Below are 18767 nucleotides of genomic sequence, written 5' to 3' on the forward strand. Positions count from 1 at the left end.
TCTTCCAGTATTTCCAGCTCCTCTTTTTATATAAATCTTGTGGAGATGCAATGAATTTGAACCATATGCTTGACATCATAGACTTTTGAACAGTGAGCAGTGTTTTGCTGTGTTTGTGAGTTTCAGAGTTACAGACTGTCCGGGCTCTTACCATACTAGAAGCAGGCAATATTGAGTGTATGTAATAAAACTTAATCTAAGGTAGTTGAAATGTGAGCGCTTATGTGCTGCTGTTATGAGAAAATATAGTGTGATGATGATGAGTGAAGCACCACGGCAGGTCTCATCCTGCTGGTTGTCCTCCAGCAGTCACTCAGCCCCTCCTCAGAATCAGCAGGTTAGTGCTGCCACCATGTGGCGGTCTTCAGCTACTGCAACTTCCTCAAGCCCCGTTAATCTTATCCAACAGATTCTCAAACGAAACTGAATTTCTGGTCCAAATTTCAATCACACACAGTATGTAATGATAAGAACATATCTGCCTACATAGGCGACTGTGGAGAAGTGAGAGTGAGAAATTGGAAAATTAGAGAGAAAGAGCACATGGTGAATGATGGAGGGCGGCAGGCTATTTCTCATTGTATGACTAGTAGTTTCCAGCAGCCACCCAAGCACTTTCCAACTGCGACACTTTCATCCGTTCTTTCCTTTTCCTCTTTCGGCTTTCTGTTTTCTCTTCTTCTGCCCAGCCTCTCAATTTCTTTCTCCCACTCGGTACGTTCTGAAACCACCTCTCCCCTACTTCCTCCTTCAGAGACCTTGAACTTGATACTGACCCTAATACAGTTTGTGGTACATTTTCACAACTCTAAGCACAAAAATCTACACAGATCATCAAAATGGCTCATGTTTCAAAACTAAGCAGTTTCAATTGACTGAGTACAACAAACTAATTCACAAAGGCAATTGTTCACTGCACCAAATCACTCTTTTAATTTGTATACATATTCAATCAACAGTGCCTTCGGAAACTATTCAGACCTGTTGACTTTTTCCACATTTTGTTACGTTACAGCCTTATTCTAAAATGGATTCAATTGTTTTTTCCCTCATCAATCTACACACAATACCCCATTGTGACAAAGCAAAAACAGGTTTATTAAAAATAAACATAGACTTGCCTAGTTAAATAAAGGTTCAATAAAAAAACTATAACAAATTATAAAATAACTGAAATATCACATTTACATAAGTATTCAGACCCTTTACTCAGTACTTTGCTGAAGCACCTTTGGCAGCGATTACAGCCTTGAGTCTTCTTGGGTATGATGCTACAAGCTTGGAACACCTGTATTTGGGGAGTTTCTCCCATTCTTCACTGCAGATCCTCTCAAGCTCTGTCAGGTTGGATGGGGAGCGTCGCTATTTTCAGGTCTCAAGAGATGTTCGATCAGGATCAAGTCCGAGCTCTGGCTGGGTCACTCAAGGACATTCAGAGACTTGTCCCGAAGCCACTCCTGCGTTGTCTTGGCTGTGTGTTTAGGGTCGTTGTCCTGTTGGAAGGTGAACCTTCGTCCCAATCTGAGGTCCTGAGCGCTCTGGAGCAGGTTTTCATCAAGGATCTCTCTGTACTTTGCTCCGTTCATCTTTCCCTCGATCCTGACTAGTCTCCCAGTCCCTGCTGTTAAAAAACATCCCCACAGCATGATGCTGGCACCACCATGCTTCACTGTAGGGATGGTGCCAGGTTTCCTCCAGACGTGACGCTTGGCATTCAGGCCAAAGACTTCAATCTCGGTTTAATCAGAACAGAGAATCTTGTTTCTCATGGTCTGAGAGTCCTTTAGGTGCCTTTTGGCAAACTCCAAGCGGGCTGTGATGTGTTTTTTACTGAGGAGTGTCTTCCGTCTGGCCACTCTACCATAAAGGCCTGATTGGTGGAGTGCTGCACCATTTAAGAATGATGGAGGCCACTGTGTTCTTGGGGACCTTCAATGCTGCAGAATTTTGTTGTATCCTTCCCCAGACCTGTCCCAGCTAGCAATGGGGATTTGGCGCAGAAGCTGCCCTCTTCCGGGGGGGCCGGAACTGATTGAATCGTCTACCGGAATACAGCCGACTTTGCCAGCATCTTACCAGAATCCCTCAGAAGCAGCCCGATGCAAATGTAAATAAATGTATACAAAATTACCCGATTTAGTCATTTTAAATATTACTATTATTCATTTTATACATACAAATTATACCCATTCACAAAAAAACATTTTGTGTCGGAGGAAACACCATACACCTGGTGACCGTGTCAGCGTGCATGTGCTTGGCCCACCATACAGGAGTCGCTACAGCGCGATGGGACAAGGACATCCCGGCCGGCCAAACCCTCCCCTAATTCGGACGACGCTGGGCCAATTGTCCGTCGCTTCATGGGTCTCCCAGGCGCGTCCGGCACGGGTCTCGAACCAGCATCTGTAGCAAAGCAGTTTGCACTGTGATACAGTATCTTAGACCGCTGCGCCACTCGGGAGGCTCCATCCACAAAGGTTTTACTGCTTATCAATTGCCTTGCACAAGGTAACAAAATACTAAAATACTATACAGGACTCTTAAAGAATTTTATTTAAATGTCCATTGCATTTTTTTTTATCACAGAAACAATGAGAAAATCTGGAGAAAAAAATGATGAAATGTTAATTATATAAAGCAGCCTGTGAAATCATCTGCCAGAGAGTAGCCCCAATCGTCCCGAACCCCAAGTAATACATTTGGGCCAGATAACTCACACTGGAATCGGCCCGAGCCCCAAGTAATACATTTGGGCCAGATAACTCACACCGGAATTGGCCCGAGCCCCAAGTAATACATTTGGGCCAGATAACTCACACCGGAATTGGCCCGAGCCCCAAGTAATACATTTGGGCCAGATAACTCACACCGGAATCGGCCCGAGCCCCAAGTAATACATTTGGGCCAGATAACTCACACTTGAATCGTCCCGAACCCCAAGTAATACATTTGGGCCAGATAACTCACACTGGAATCGGCCCGAGCCCCAAGTAATACATTTGGGCCAGATAACTCACACCGGAATTGGCCCGAGCCCCAAGTAATACATTTGGGCCAGATAACTCACACCGGAATTGGCCCGAGCCCCAAGTAATACATTTGGGCCAGATAACTCACACCGGAATCGGCCCGAGCTCAGTCCCCGCATCCTAGCCATAAGTAATACTGCAGAAGGCGGCCCAGACTCGGGCCACATGATGTCGGCCAAGTCTGACTCTCAGCCGAGTGCCCCGACTCTCAGCCGGAATCGTCCCAGATCCACTGTGCTAGCTGGGGTGCCTGTTTTTGCTTTGTCATTATGGGGTATTGTGTGTAGAGTGATGACGCAAAAAAATATTGAATCCATTTTAGAACAAGGCTGTAACGTAACAAAATGTGGAAAAAGGGAAGGGGTCTGAATACTTTCCGGATGCACTGTAAGTAACCTCATACAAAAAAAGATTGCAGTCAGAGTTCAGTATAACTGCAGGACACTATAGTCTAACTGTAGTTAGAATACAGTATAACTGCAGTAGGCTGCAAATACTGCGTCCAAAATAACACATTTCTTTCCTGCAGTAATATTGCAGTATAACTGCAGTTAAAGTGCAGCTATTCTGTACACTGCAGTTATTCTGCAATCACTGCGTCAAAAATACCACAGTCGATACTACAGTTACAGTTTCAAAATGGCAATCTTTTTTTGGTAGCGTCTGCTTTCAATTTGTTATAGGATTTTCTTGCCATTTCTTTACAATAGAATGAACTATCACTTAATCAAACTGCTCAAAACAGATAACTACTGAATACAAATGATGTAGTGCCTCGTTAACGTACGTAGTTTGAGAACTGCTGAACACTGTATCAATATGACATCAATTTATGTTGGAAGGTAAAACCAAATCCTATATGGATGTGGCTGTCAATACTACATCATCATTCTACATCAGCCAGTGTGCTTCAATAGTACAAAGTGGAAAGAGTCACTCTCTATGTGCTACAATTTGGAATTATAGTGTAGTGTAAAATGCACTGCAGAAATACCTGGGTTGTATATAACAATATTTTCCACTCATTATCCGAATTTCATTGATACACTGTAAGCTGATGAATTTCAAGCAGAGAGACAGGCGATACTGTATCACAAATCATGTAGAAAATGTGATCTTGTAAAATGTTGCACGGGGCAGAAATGGCATACAACACCGTGATACGTTTTTACAGTAGCTTTTACAATACCCCTATTTCTGATTATTTGCCCAACGTATGTGCCGTATAAGGATAAGGAAACTGCTAGACTGACAGATTTCTCAACATGCTTACAACCTGCCCTTGGATATAAATTATTTTCAAAAATGTCAAGTTATAGTCAAGAACTGTATGGAAAATGATATTTACCATCTACTACTCTTTCTATTGCACTTCCAAAAATAACCATTCTGGAATGTGTATCCTGTGCGTTTTGCTATTGGATTAAATGGTCAATTCAAAAGACACTCGCACATCTGAGCTCTCTTTGTTGCAGCTGCATGGTAACAGTTGAATAAGAGGAGGAAAAAGAAGAAACCCCACACTGCTCCTTAATAAGCTTTACGTATCGGCCTCAAGGCCTTCGTCAGAGCTTAATAAAGAACAGTGAAACTAGCGAGAGCGGTGTGCGGGTTTCTTCACATTAAATGGTAGTTAAAATGACTAAATGGTGAGCCTGTCATGCTAATTCACAGAAAACAGATTTTGCATGAATGACTCAAGGGTGAAAGATGTGTGAAACCTCAATGAATGCACAATCAAAGGTTCTGGACATAAAATAGGGGGACATTACACGTGTTATCAGTTAAGAGTTTTGTCATTAGAGTTCTGGCAATATACCCCTTACATCTGAAAAATGTGCCCTCCTCCCCTTCCGCTCCCCCCTCAAAACACAACCTGCATTGTCATATTTTTTTCCCAATATCCCCCTCTCTTTCTAGTGTTCTTTCCTTCCCTCGTGCACTACATATGTTAAAGGATGTGTGTGTGGGGGGGGGGGAGGTGTAAGAGGGGGATGGTGAAAGGGTGGAGGAAGTCCTAGTGGGAGGAGGGAGGATTAAGAGTGAGGCGATAAGGTACTCTTCATCATCACCATCTTTTTAAACTCACATATTAGCATGTAGAATAGAGCTCAAACCTGACTCCCAAGAGACCTAATATTCACATGTAGGATTTATTTTGTTTCCTCATTTGACTATTCAGGCTCAGCTATAGCTATATTAATATCCATAGATTTAAATGCTCAATTTGCATGATTTGTGCAGCTACATCTTAGGCCTCGCGGGAAAGAGTGAATGTGGAAAAAAGACCAAAAAAAGCAGGGAGGTCAGCCCAGCAGAATCCTTTTCGTGCTGTAAGATGGTGGCTATGGTGAAAAATAATGTCTGATTCCCAGGTAAGTACTACGCTCTTCGTCTTGTACCAATTACTGGTTAATGGTCTCTCCTGGGGTGGAGGCTTTGGGAGTTAATTAGCGTTGCCGTCAGTAACAAGCACAGCTAATTAGTGAACATCAAAACGAGCTCTGCCGTTCATAGTTGCAGTGAAATGCCAGTTCGTCTCTCCTGAGGAAGACCAAAGTGTGTGTGTGTGTGTGTGTACGCACGTAAAGCATAGACTCATGTATGTACAGGCTACCAGGGTAACATTTCACAGCTACTTCTAGATGTGTATAACCACTGTTAGGCGTTGTGTATTTGGCAGTGTGTATTTGGCAGTGTGTATTTGCATGTCTTTGTGATATTCTGTAACTCCCCCTCTCTTTCTGGGGATGGAGGCAATACAATATGAAGACAAGTGATGGAAAGTCAGTAGTAGTAGGATGTGACATAACAATGAATCACAGCAGGTCAGAGGCAGAGCTTGACATTATGGTCACAAATCAGGACTATGCTTTGGTCACATTCTCGAAAATGTAAATGAGCTATTAACACGCAGCCATATACAGTAGTATGCCTATTGCCTGCCTTTCACCTACAGATAGGGGAGGAATCAGAAAGATAAGTAGGCCTACTGATTTTTATTTTATTTTGGTTGTTATCAGTCAAATAAATCTCAGAGTAGGCTCAATTTGCTCAACTGCCATAATTTGTTTCCACTTAAACATGGGGAGGAATCAGAGAGATCAGTTTCAGGCTAGGCTACTGGAATTCTTTTGCAGTTTGATTGTTTTCACTCAACTTTTGCTTCATATAATTATGGGTCTATTATAATTGTAATTAGAGCCATTGGAATTGTAACAATGCCAAACCTGTGACTCACCGTGGTGTTAGTGTTGAGAGTGGAAGAACGTAGGCATCCAAAAAAAAGCTTCTAGAAATGGTAGGCCTACAGAGAATGAACGGGTGGGTGGAAAATACTCAAGAGTTTCGCTTATATGCATAGAGGCTTATTACTGTAGACAATCTATTTGACCTCCTCTTTCAGTAGGCTTTTTTGGTCCGAAACTGTAATGAAACAGTGCGTTCACTTTAGCCATGTGAAAACTATTTAGGCTCCTTGTTTTGCCCAAGAAATGGCAAGAAATGAATCATCGGGCTTGAGGATATCTGCAGGTATGCAAAATGAGTCACGTGCAAATATACAACTATGACTTGATATTAGGAAGTACACCACCATACCAAAGCTTCTGATAAATACTTGTATTTTCTCATGAATGTCGACAACCCAGGTAACTCTTCAATTGTATCATCGTTGTTCACGTTTTTATGCTTTCGTAACAGCTAGGCTAAACGTTTGTCTATTCAAATGTAGATCTTTAGATTAGAGGTTAAAACCTCGGATGGAAAATGTCGGAGTTGTTTTCCATGACACTACCTAGGTTAATTTCAGGTTCATAAGGCCTAAAATAAATTATTATTTGAAACATAATTACTGCAGCTGTTATAACATAGGTAGGCCTATTCTGCAATTAAAACAAGTGTAGATAGACTATTACTAGATCTTAGAAGACATGCATGCAAAAAGCATAGCCTATTAGCTTGTTAAATGGCATGCGTTCCATCATACAGAATTATCCAAATATTCATGAAAACGTGTTGTGTCATTCATTGTAGGTCAAACTTAACCTTTGTTTTTCATCTATTCAAGACAAATTTTGAAGAATAGTTTTGATTAAAACAAATTAAAATCTATTTAAAGGTATAAGGCTAATTTTGGCGCATACTACATTTCTGTTAAAAGCGTGTATGTCGAAATAAATTAACTTCAATTTGAGCATCTTATCTGTTCTACAAAAATGACCTGTTGTAATCCTTTGCCTAGACATACAATTAAATGATCGAGGTTTTTGACAGACATTCCCACATATGTAGACTTATTCTATATGAAATTAGTTCACGTTTTCCTATCTCCAATTATGTTAAACAAGTATAATTATCATTTGTATTGTGCATTTATTACGTGTAATGTATTTGGAAATCTTGAATACCACTTTCACATTTATGTTTGACATGACATCGTTTATTTGTCCGATTCTGTAAAAACATGACTGTTCTTCATGCTGCAATTTACCTTTCAGAAAATCACATTCCGTTACCAACGCTGATTTTATTACAGATTAGTTGGATTTATGGTGGGGAGATTTGAATAGACTTGTCTGTGCCACCTAGCCTCGTGCCAGGTCTCCAAACCATTTCATTTGTGTTCATTAATCCAGTCAGATGGAAATGTTGTTTTTGGCCCCCCTCTCCCTCTCTCTCTCTCTCGTCTTGAGTGCATAGCATGCGTTACTGCGTAAGACTGAACATGGCCTGTGATACTCATGAGTCGGGAAGCCACTGTGTGAGCCAAGGAGAAGAGGAGATGGATGGAGGGAGGGAGGGAAGGGGGTGGAAGGGTGAGGGAGACTTTCTCCCAGTGAATCTCTCATCTTCATCCCTCCATATACGCTGGGCTGGGTATGTTTGTCAGTTGGAAACATGTTATATTTAACCTGCCTCCCTCTCTCCCCTGCAGATATAAGGATGTCAAAACCAGCAGAGGACGAGAAGCCTGGGGCAGACTTTCCAGGGGAGAGCACAGGTAACCATTTTGAGACTGCATTATGTTTTGCTTTAATATCATTTATCATCATTTTATATGAATGTTTGAATCAAAGTATGTTGTTTGTACCTACATCTGTCTGTGTTGTCGTATTGATTGGTAAGAGTGGGCTAATCTGTTGTATTGTTTTTGGATGTGTTTATATTTAAGTAATTTAGCAGATGCTCTTATCCAGAGCGACTTAGAGCAGCAATTAGGGTTAAGTGCCTTGCTCAAGGACACATCAGCATGTTTTTCACCTAGTCAGCTCGGTGATTCGAACCAGCGACCTTTCGGTTACTGGCCTAATGCTCTTAACCGCTATAGGGTACCTGCCGCCCTATGACAGAAAACACCCACAATAACAGACCGCAAATCTTCTACTTTGATCACGTTTCTCACATTTTCCGAACAGAAAATGAGAATGTTTTAGTCAGCCTGTTTGTATGACTTACGCACGTAACACTATACCTCCATATAGGTCACTGCTCAGAGTCATATTGTGGCACACCTATGTTTCTAAGTAGATTTAGCTGACAGCTAGGATGCGGAATGCTAGTAATTGACATTTGAAGTAACCTATTTCAAACTGCTGCCTGAGGCATTTGCAGTAGATCATTACGGGGTTATTAGAATTCAATCTTGCACTTTTCATTTTCTCTTCTCTCTCTTTTCTCACCCCTGTCTCTCTGTCTCTCTCTCTTTATCTTACCAGACTCTGAGAGGAAAAGTCCCGATGCAAATGATCAGGTTTGTCATCTCAATTTAATTTCATTGAACGTAAAAGGATGTTTGTTGTTGTTTATTTACTGTTATTTGTTTTTGATGTATTCTTGTTGTTTGCTCTAAGGTTGTAATACGATTATTTGAATAAGTGTATACAGTAGAACCTAAAAGATACAAAGGTCAGAGTTCGGCACCAACCGGTCATCGAAAGGGCAACATTAAACCCGGGACATGTAGGCCTATTGAATGTAAAAAAACAACAACTCTGTAGCCTACAGAGAAACATAAATGCTGCTTAGATTTGCTAAAAACATTTCCGATATTTACAGTATCTGGCAAAATGATTGTCTATAAAAGGTTTGATGCTGTTTTTAAGTGAATTTTAAAGTGTTACAGATATTTCAGTGTTCAGGACCACCTCAATTCCCCAAGTTGTCCTATCTCTAAGGTCCTGCCATGGTACTTTTTTTGGATAGGTTTTAAATGAAAATGATTAGGAGACACGTGGATTAAATTGATGAGTTCTGTCAACCTGGAATGGCAACTGTGTTAATGGCTTTTGCACGAGTAGATTTAAAGATCTGTGTCTGTTTAAAGATTTTGTTGTCGTTCGTCTCCTTGCAGGTTCAGCCAATGAAAACGAGTCCCTTCAGTCTTTCTCCTTCCTTGAGCAACACCAAGGTGAGTGAATTAGGGCATTCGCATGCGAGAGAGAGAGAGAGAGAGAGCGAGAGACAGTGTGTGCTTGTGTGTGTGAGTGGCTTATCTGTTTAGACCTCACAGACATACCTCAGGTACTGCATAGATATCGGCCAATATGCAAATGAGGATGTTTGAGCAATTACGAATGCTGACACGCCCATCAACTCCTGAGAACTAGAGCGTAAGAACGAGCACAACTCACTTTATAAAGACATGCTGCAGAAGAGAGACTGTAGACATGAATATATCGAAATTAAGGGAGATGGAGAAAAAATTGAGTTATGGGCAGATGGATGATAGGAGCTTCCTCAGGTCAGGAATCATCAGCCAACTTGGAATATTCTGAAATTATTACAACAGAGCTCAACATGTTATGCATGGTAATATATTTCTTACTATATGTTGTGGGGCCCCATTAAATTCATATATCTACAGTTAAACGGGTTAAGACTCGTTTATTGACAAGAGCAGGAGACTTGAAAAAAATCTGTTGACATATTTTATTTATTGCCGATTACATTTTTTACTTTAACTTCTTTATTCAAAAGTAAGTTACTTGTGTCATGCACAAAGTAGATGTCCTAACCGACTTGCCAAACCTATAGTTTGTTATCAAGACATTTTTTGGAGTGGTTGAAAAAGGAGTTTTAATGACTTCAACCTAAGTGTATGTGAACTTCTGACTTCAACTGTATGTAATTCAGTAAAAAATTGTGGAAGTTGCTAATTGTTTTTGTCAATTTTTTTCTTGAATGTTGGCTGTATGGTTCATACAGTATATAGATGATCCTCTGATATTAATACATGTTTTATCTCATGAAACCACCCAAATCCTTTGTTTTAGGCAAAAAATATGATTTTGCTCTAATCAGGTAATTTGCACCATATTTCTGTCCATTTAAGGGACCCATTTTGGCAACGAGACTGAGGCCTGTGTACCAGATGCCAAAAAAAAACATATATCTTCACGATTATTATTTTTGCATGCATTTACCTTTAGAGTTTTCACCCTATTCAATGTTTTGATATTATTCCCCCTGCAGAGTAAAAGTGAGGCTGGCCCTGAGATGACCTCCACCCATGTGCCGCCTCCCTCCCAGCAGCAGACACCTCACCCTCACACACAGCTCATGTTGGCAGGGAGTCAGCTGGCAGGGGTAAGCACTGGCACAGACACACTAGCTGAATCTATACACTTAGACATTTTTTTCCAAAAGGTTTTTCGGCTATCCCAATAGGAGAACCATTTTTGGTTCCAGGCAGAACCCTTTTTGGTTCCATGTAGAACCCTTTTTGGTTCCAGACAGAACCCTTTTGGGTTCCATGTAGAACCCACTGTAGAAAGGCTTCTACATGGAACCCAAAAGGGTTCTACATGGAACCAAAAATGGTTCTTCAAAGGGTTCTCCTATGGGGACAGGCAAAGAACCATTTAAGGTTCTAGATAGCACCATTTTTTCTAAGAGTGCAGTGTGTAGGCGGTTAGGGTAGGCTTCTTCTGCTTCGCTCTTGCTTGCGTCTTACCAAGGTTGGGGCGAATTCCATTTCAACTCAATTCTGTCGATTCAGATTTTCCTCATTCCTGAATTGACTGAATTAAAATGGAATTGATCCCACCTCTGCCTCTTACTGCCTGCTCAAACGCTGAGTGACACTATTCTCTACCTCTTTTGCTTTTCCCCCCTCCTCGCTTTGGGCAAACCCTACCCTTTCCTCCCCTCCTCCTCTTCCTCCTGTTCCTCAGCTGGCTGCCCTCTTGCCTGCGCAGCAGCAGCTGTTGCTTCAGCAGGCCCAGGCTCAGCTCCTGGCCGCTGCCGTGCAGCAGTCCAACGCGGCTCACGCTGCTCATGCCGCCCACGCAGCAGCCCAAGCCAATCAGCAGCAGCAACAACAGCAGCAGCAGCTGACCAAACAAGAGCATGCCCAGCCCCAGCTCACGCTCTCTCAGCCTATCCAGCTCACCGCCCAGGTAGGAGCAGCCAGTCACGGATCAGATATGACCAGCTTTAAGCCAATTTAACTCACGAACCAACACTCGTCTATGTCAGAAGGGTTTCTCCATATACTCTTGGGTGATGTTACTTTAAAGGCTGGGGCTTTGCTCATTTCTTTGCATTATATTTCCTCCAAGGGTGTGTGTGTATGTTGCTCTTTTCAGAAATCATACATGACTTGTTGACTCCCTCCCTCCCTCCCTCCCTCCCTCCCTCCCTCCCTCCCTCCCTCCCTCCCTCCCTCCCTCCCTCCTGTAGGATATCCAGCAGCTGTTGCAGCTGCAGCAGTTAGTCCTGATGCCCGGCCACCACCTGCAGTCTCCTCAGTTCCTCCTGCCTCAGGCCCAGGGACAACCGGGGCAGCAGGGTAAGTGGGACCTACTAAGTAAGTGGGAACCACCATCATCAACACTGTGACTGACTCTTCGCACAAAACATAATGTATAGCTTGGCACTATGATCTAACTGCTTAGTTCTAAAACGAGTTAGAATAAAGTGTTAGAATACAGTTAAAATACAATAAAATAGTGTTCATATAATTACAATACTAATACTAAACTGCTTCTCCGTTGTGTTCCTCAGGTTTGCTCTCGACACCTAATTTAATTTCGCTACCTCAGCATCAGCAAAGCCAGGGGAGTCTTCTAACTACTCCACCCAGGCTGGGACTGCAAGCACAGGTATAGTATTATTGAAAACCACCTCGAGTGTGTGTGTGTGTGTTGAGACTACACTTTATAACATACTGTACTACATACTTGTAGGTAAACAAATTAAGTCAAGAAACCATCAATAGCCGTAGCTGTTCTACAAATGACCTCGCCATAGATCTTTCATCAGCCTTCAATAGCTAATGTCGGTGTGCCAGCCACCCTTCGCCATTCCGCAGCAATGATATAGGTTTATGTCTCACGCACTGTAGCGTCGTCACGGTGACAGCCTCACGTCGTTACAGAGGGACAAGAGCGGGGACGGCGGTGTGACCTCCGGGGCCTCGGCTGCCCCCATGACCTCGGTGACCTCTGGCCCGCATGGCGAGGAGCCAAGTGACCTGGAGGAGCTGGAGCAGTTCGCCCGCACCTTCAAACAGAGACGCATCAAACTGGGCTTCACACAGGTACGTGTGTGTGTGCGTGCGTGCGTGCGTGAAATGTGATAGAGGTCAAGAGGAGCGTGAGCAATTTGATCAAGCTTGGCTTCACGTGGGTCGGAGTGTGTGTGTTTGCAGTGACGGGGGTCAGGAGGCGCTAGACGCCTGAATGAAGATGAATGTTTAACACAAATTCTCTCTCCCCCCAGGGTGACGTTGGCATGGCAATGGGGAAACTGTATGGGAATGACTTCAGCCAGACCACCATCTCTCGCTTCGAGGCCCTCAACCTGAGCTTTAAGAACATGTGCAAGCTCAAGCCTCTGCTTGAGAAGTGGCTAAACGACGCGGAGACCATGGCGATAGACAACATGCTTCCCAGCCCCAGCTCTCTCTCCTCCCCCATGATGGGCTTTGAGGGCATGACGGGGCGCCGCAGGAAGAAACGCACCAGCATTGAGACCAACGTCCGCGTGGCCTTAGAGCGCAACTTCATCTCGGTGAGAAAGAGAGAGGTCCCACACCAGACCACTGGGGAACTCACTCAAATCACATAGTACTCTCTACACTGCACTCGCAGTAGAGTACATAAACCAACGATTCTGTCCACAACAGTTTAATGAAGTTTATTTCCCTTTTTTATGAACATTTCATTATCTAAATACCACTATTGAAAGTAACATTGACAACATGTCTGATTTATGCGATATAAAATGTTTGTGGCCTGTGACAACATGTTTGATCGTGATTTCTGACCGTGTTCCCTCCAGAACCAGAAGCCTAACTCAGAGGAGATCCTCCTGATGGGCAAGCAGCTCAACATGGAGAAGGAGGTGATCCGGGTCTGGTTCTGCAACCGGCGCCAGAAAGAGAAGCGCATCAACCCCTGCAGTGCCACCCCTCCCCTGCCCAGCCAGTCCCCCCTTGTGACGCACAAACCCCCCTGCTACAGCCCACACATGGTATGACCCCGCACTCACCCCATCCCCACCCTCCCCACCATGCTTGTCATTGGCAGGCCTTTGGTCCTTTGCCCCCCTTGTTCCTTAGTTTGGAAACAAACTCTGTCTAAATACAAGTCTGTCATCATGAGAGGAATAGATCTTTGACTCTCTGTCTCTATGGACATGCCCCCTCCCTCTGCATGACCCCATGTATGACCCTGTGGCCTAACCCATCCAGCACTGCTCCGCTCTCAGTGCCGTGCAAATTACTACACTGTTGTTGTATGAGGTGTGATATGTTACACACCAACCCACACGTCATCACAGTTACACCACGAGAGCATGTTTCTCCTGTCTCTCTCCTGCTCACAACCTATCCACCTCTCTCTCTCTCTTTCTCTCTTTCTCTCACTCTCTTTTTCTCTCTTTTTCTCTTTCTTTCTTTCTTTCTTTCTTTCTTTCTTTCTCTCTCCAGATGTCTAGTCAGGGGCTGCACCAGGCTGCCACCAGCCTCAGCACAACAGGTGAGGAAATTGATTTTTGGATACATTTGTGTTTTTGTGAAGCTAGGCCACAAGTGCCAGAGGTCCAAATTCCCTTTAGTGGACTAAGACAGAGACGAGTTCAGATGGTTCTCAAACCCAGTACCATGGGCATTGGGACAACCTATCAATGTCACAGTAGGCTGCTGAGGGAAGAACAGCTCATAATAATGGAAACCATGTGTTTGATGTATTTGATACCATTCCACTGATTCCTCTCCAGTCATTCTCCCCTATTATGGTACCACCAACCTCCTGTAATCAATGTAACCAAATGTACTGTATACCATTCATATTACTGATGGTTCTCTCTCTCTTTCTCAGTGACCAGTCCATCGCCCTCGGCAACCTGCCCTATGACCCCCAGTGGCTCTGCAACTATGAGCTCCGCCCCCTCCTCTGTTACTCCGCCTCCACACAGCACAGCCAGCAACGCCCCTCACACCCTCAGTGCCCACAGCCTGAACGCTGGGTGAGTCTCTCTCTCTCTCTCCTACAACTCTACACTTACTCAATCTAACACTGAACAATCCTTCATACTCAACGAATACACTTTGATAGTAGATGCTGGGTTAGTGTCCCCTGATTGTATAACTCAAACTCTGTGATCTCCTCTATCCTCTCTCTGCACAGTCAACGACTACTGCACATGTGCTCAATCTAACACAGACTCCTAACACTGAATCCTCAACACACTTTTCTGTGTTTCACCACTTTGCCAGGTTGTCATTTCAAATTAGAATAATTTCCCAATGGACCTACCTAGTTAGATTCAGGTTGAATAGATTGATGAAATAAACACCAGAATGCACGCAATGACAAGCTACAGTACCTAGCGTAACTGACATTCTGAGACTTACAAGCATTTCGCTGCATCTGCTATAACATCTGCTAAACTGTGAACGCGAACAATAAACTGGAATTGGTGATATTTACTGACTTGCTGGGAATTCATGGTATATGATTACATGTGGTACGTCAAGCTACCCCACCTGTTTTGCAGCACATCTGCAAGTTCTCACACATATGAAGAAACATGCACATACACTACCGTTCAAAAGTTTGGGGTCACTTAGAAATGTCCTTGTTTTTCAAAGAAAATCACTTTTTTTTGTCAATTAAAATAACATCAAATTGATCAGAAATACAGTTTAGACGTTGTTAATGTTGTAAATGACTATTGTAGCTGGAAATGGCAGATTTTTTATGGAATATCTACATAGGCGAACAGAGGCCCATTATCAGCAACCATCACTCCTGTGTTCCAATGACACGTTGTGTTAGCTAATCCAAGTTTATCATTTTAAAAGGCTAATTGATCATTAGAAAACCCTTTTGTAATTATGTTTGCACAGCTGAAAACTGTTGTTCTGATTAAAGAAGCAATAAAACTGGCCCTCATTAGACTAGTTGAGTATCTGTGGAATCAGCATTGTAACAGGCTCAAAATGGCCAGAAACTTTCTTCTGAAACTCGTCAGTCTATTCTTGTTCTGAGAAATGAAGGCTATTCCATGCGAGAAATTTCCAAGAAACTGAAGATCTTGTACAACGCTGTGTAGTACTCCCTTCACAGGACAGCGCAAACTGTCTCTAACCAGAATAGAAAGAGGAGTGGGAGGCCCCGGTGCACAACTGAGCAAGAGGACAAGTACATTAGAGTGTCTAGTTTGAGAAACAGATGCCTCACAAGTCCTCAACTGGCAGCTTCATTAATGAATCATTAATGAAGCTGCCAGTTGAGGACTTGTGAGGCATCTGTTTCTCAAACTAGACACTCTAATGTACTCGTCCTCTTGCTCAGTTGTGCACCGGGCCTCCCACTCCTCTTTGTTTCTGGCCATTGTTTCTGGCCATTTTGAGTTGGTAATCAAACCCACAAATGCAGACACTCCAGATACTCAACTAGTCTAAAGAAGGACAATTTTATTGCTTCTTTAATCAGAACAACAGTTTTCAGCTGTACTAACATAATTGCAAAATGGTTTTCTAATGATCAATTAGCCTTTTAAAATGATAAACTTGGATTAGCGAACACAATGTGCCATTGGAACACAGGAGTGATGGTTGCCGATAATTGTCCTCTGTACGCCTACGTAGATATTCCATAAAAAATCAGCCGTTTCCAGCTACAATAGTCATTTACAACATTAACAAGGTCTACACTGTATTTCTGATCAATTTGATGTTATTTTCATGGAATTTCAAAAACAAGGACATTTCTAAGTGACCCCAAACTTTTGAACGGTAGTGTTTGTCTGCAGTCATAGACGTGCTAGTCAACCCAGACTCAGAACCAGGCCAATGCATACAATCAAAACATGTTGTGCTTCCATATCAGACATAAATGAGGGCGTTTGATTAATGAGCTTTCACTTAACTCTCTTAGTGCTTTCTCGATTAACCCTCTTGGTCCTTTCTCTATTAACCCTCTTGGTCCTTTCTCTATCTCTGCATGTGTGTGTGTGTTTGAATGTGTGTGTATTTGAATGTGTGTGTATTTGCACATGGATGAATATGGATCCATACATATTCCAGGAACACAATGATGGGAGTAAGCACAGGGATGAACCAGGCTCTCATCAGCAGCAATCCCCTGGCCACAATGCAAGGTGTGTTAGTCTGACAAAATCAGTGACTATCCAGATGATGGATTAGTATTCTGATTTGTAATAAGTGCCGCGCAACTCTGACTCTCACATACATCATGCTCTGATGACAAGAGGAGAAAATGTTGAGTTAACCGTGCAGATCTCAGGGCAGAAAGGAAGATGTGCCTCAGTTTGTTATCATTTCAACATGGGATTTCAAATCAATTGAAATTGCATGTCGTCACACCATCCCATCCATATCGCCGCCAAGTAGATAATGTGAGTGTCGTGTGTGTCTGTGCGTATGTGCCAAGCATGAGTTAGCTTTGCTGCTAGCTCTGACTGGCTAAGCTCTCCCTGCTTTAGTCATACTACTTTCTCTCATCTGTTGCAATATCTCACCTTCGTCATCGCCATCCTTCATCTCATCAGTTACAGTGTCACCCAAATCGATGCCCATGTACCAAATCGATGCCCACGTATCTCTGGTAGGTGTATTAACTTATATTCTTTCTCCTCTACCTTTCTCCTCCCCCACCAATCCCTCCACCTGTCTCTCTCACCCCGTCCCCTGTAACTCTATCATGGTTCAGCTCTGGCTGCCAGTGGTGGGCAGCTGCCCATTTCCAGTCTTGAGGCCGGAGGTCAGATGATCCTGGGCGGGGCTGGGGTTCGCCCCTCCCTATTCCTCAACCGCCACACCCTCCTGCCTATGGCGTCCCACCAAGCCTGCGTGGGATTGGTCGGCGGTCCCAGGGGCGACTCTCCGCCCCCCCGCGCCAGCGGCATGGACGTCGACTCCTGCTCCGCCTCTCCCTGCTCCAGCCCGGCCTCCTTCTGCTCGTTCAGCGAAGCCTCACCGCCGCCACTTGGCGGGGCCATGGCCGAGTGACGACACAACCCAAAGGATCCTATCAGAAGGAGGAGGAGGAGGAGTTTTAGTGGAGCTTTACAGAAACACCTCGCCTTTCAACCAAAGCCATCTCTCTCTCCCTCCATTTGTCGCCTTCGCTCTCTCTCCCGGAGTCTTTCGAAGCCAAAAAATACACAGATTGAAAGAGGAAGAAGAGAGCGAGGAAGAATGGAGAGGAGGAGAGAACAGGAGAACGGGGAGATTTAAACCAAAAAAATGATCTATCTATACAGTTGGAGAGGTGGCATTGTGGAACGTTTTGTCAGCAGTGAATGCTAATGTACATTTACTCCTTTCTCTGGAAAAGAACAAATGAGCTGAAAAAAAACGGATGACAAAGAGGGCAGGGATGACAACTGAACTAAGACTTTGTGTGAGAGATGGGTGGCAAGGACAGGAATGGATGGAAAGACTTTCAACAAGCTTCAGCGCATGGATGGAAAGAAAACCAAATAAAAAAAAAACCTAGAAGGGAAAAACACACAAAGATAAAAATGACAAACATGCCAAAATCTCCAAAACCGAAATACCAAAAACTGAAACCAAAAAAAACGGAGAGAAAAGCTTTACTTAAAAGACTTATGATTCTGATCTGTCCAGGATCAGCACATCACCCACACTCAACAACGCCAAAAACGTATTATTTCATCGTAATATGTTCTTTTTAAGTTTTGCAACACATATTTTTCTATTTTATATGATTTGAGCATTGGGTTATGTCATACCAAATGAACATGATTTGATATACATATCTTAGTAGTGTCAGTCCTCCCACATATCTCTGCCTACCTCTCTAGTGGCTGTACAGTTTCAACCTATTTACAGTGCAAAGCCGTGTTGTGGATTTAGCAGTCACCTCGAATAACAATTAGTAACTTTACAACTTATTTTGTGGTTTATTTTCCTAATCAATTTCCTTTGTTTATTTCACATTTTGCTCATTGAATCCTCATTGTCATGATCATCATAATTATCACCCTCGTCATTAGGGTTATTATCTTCAACATTTGTTTAATATGATGAGATATTGTTGCCTCCTTTGTTTCATAACTTCTTATGTCCAATTCTCTAGCACCCTCACCTTGCGAAGATAAGGGCACTGGGCCTTTTTCTCAAATGTTTTATGAGATTGGAGAACACATTGGGAGGGATGTTAGACCATACCTCCATGCAGAATATTTCCAGGTCCTGTGTCTGCTCTTATGGACTTCCCTCTTCAATTCAAACGACAA

General features: G+C 43.1%; 1 protein-coding gene across 6 annotated transcripts in view; it reads left to right on the forward strand.

The window, feature by feature from the left end:
• LOC115175938 (POU domain, class 2, transcription factor 2) overlaps nt 1–17999 on the forward strand; it is a 43016-nt gene extending 25017 nt beyond the window's left edge. Inside the window, exons 1-15 of one of the 6 annotated variants that reach the window (XM_029735595.1) lie at nt 6499–6566; nt 7969–8034; nt 8750–8784; nt 9385–9441; nt 10506–10619; nt 11207–11431; nt 11715–11841; nt 12039–12136; nt 12379–12573; nt 12756–13046; nt 13317–13508; nt 13966–14014; nt 14357–14504; nt 16570–16643; nt 17216–17999. In XM_029735595.1, coding sequence (XP_029591455.1) covers nt 6527–6566; nt 7969–8034; nt 8750–8784; nt 9385–9441; nt 10506–10619; nt 11207–11431; nt 11715–11841; nt 12039–12136; nt 12379–12573; nt 12756–13046; nt 13317–13508; nt 13966–14014; nt 14357–14504; nt 16570–16643; nt 17216–17514 — 2010 coding nt within the window. In that variant the 5' untranslated portion in view covers nt 6499–6526 and the 3' untranslated portion in view covers nt 17515–17999. Of the gene's footprint in view, nt 1–6498; nt 6567–6631; nt 6683–7968; nt 8035–8749; nt 8785–9384; nt 9442–10505; nt 10620–11206; nt 11432–11714; nt 11842–12038; nt 12137–12378; nt 12574–12755; nt 13047–13316; nt 13509–13965; nt 14015–14356; nt 14505–16569; nt 16644–17215 lie in introns of those variants that run through there. The other 5 variants (XM_029735596.1, XM_029735593.1, XM_029735594.1 and 2 more) reach the window with 5 other exon arrangements.
• Nucleotides 18000–18767: the final 768 nt, after the last annotated feature.

The sequence above is a fragment of the Salmo trutta genome, chromosome 36, assembly GCF_901001165.1.
Source record: "Salmo trutta chromosome 36, fSalTru1.1, whole genome shotgun sequence".
Taxonomy (NCBI): Eukaryota; Metazoa; Chordata; class Actinopteri; order Salmoniformes; family Salmonidae; genus Salmo; species Salmo trutta.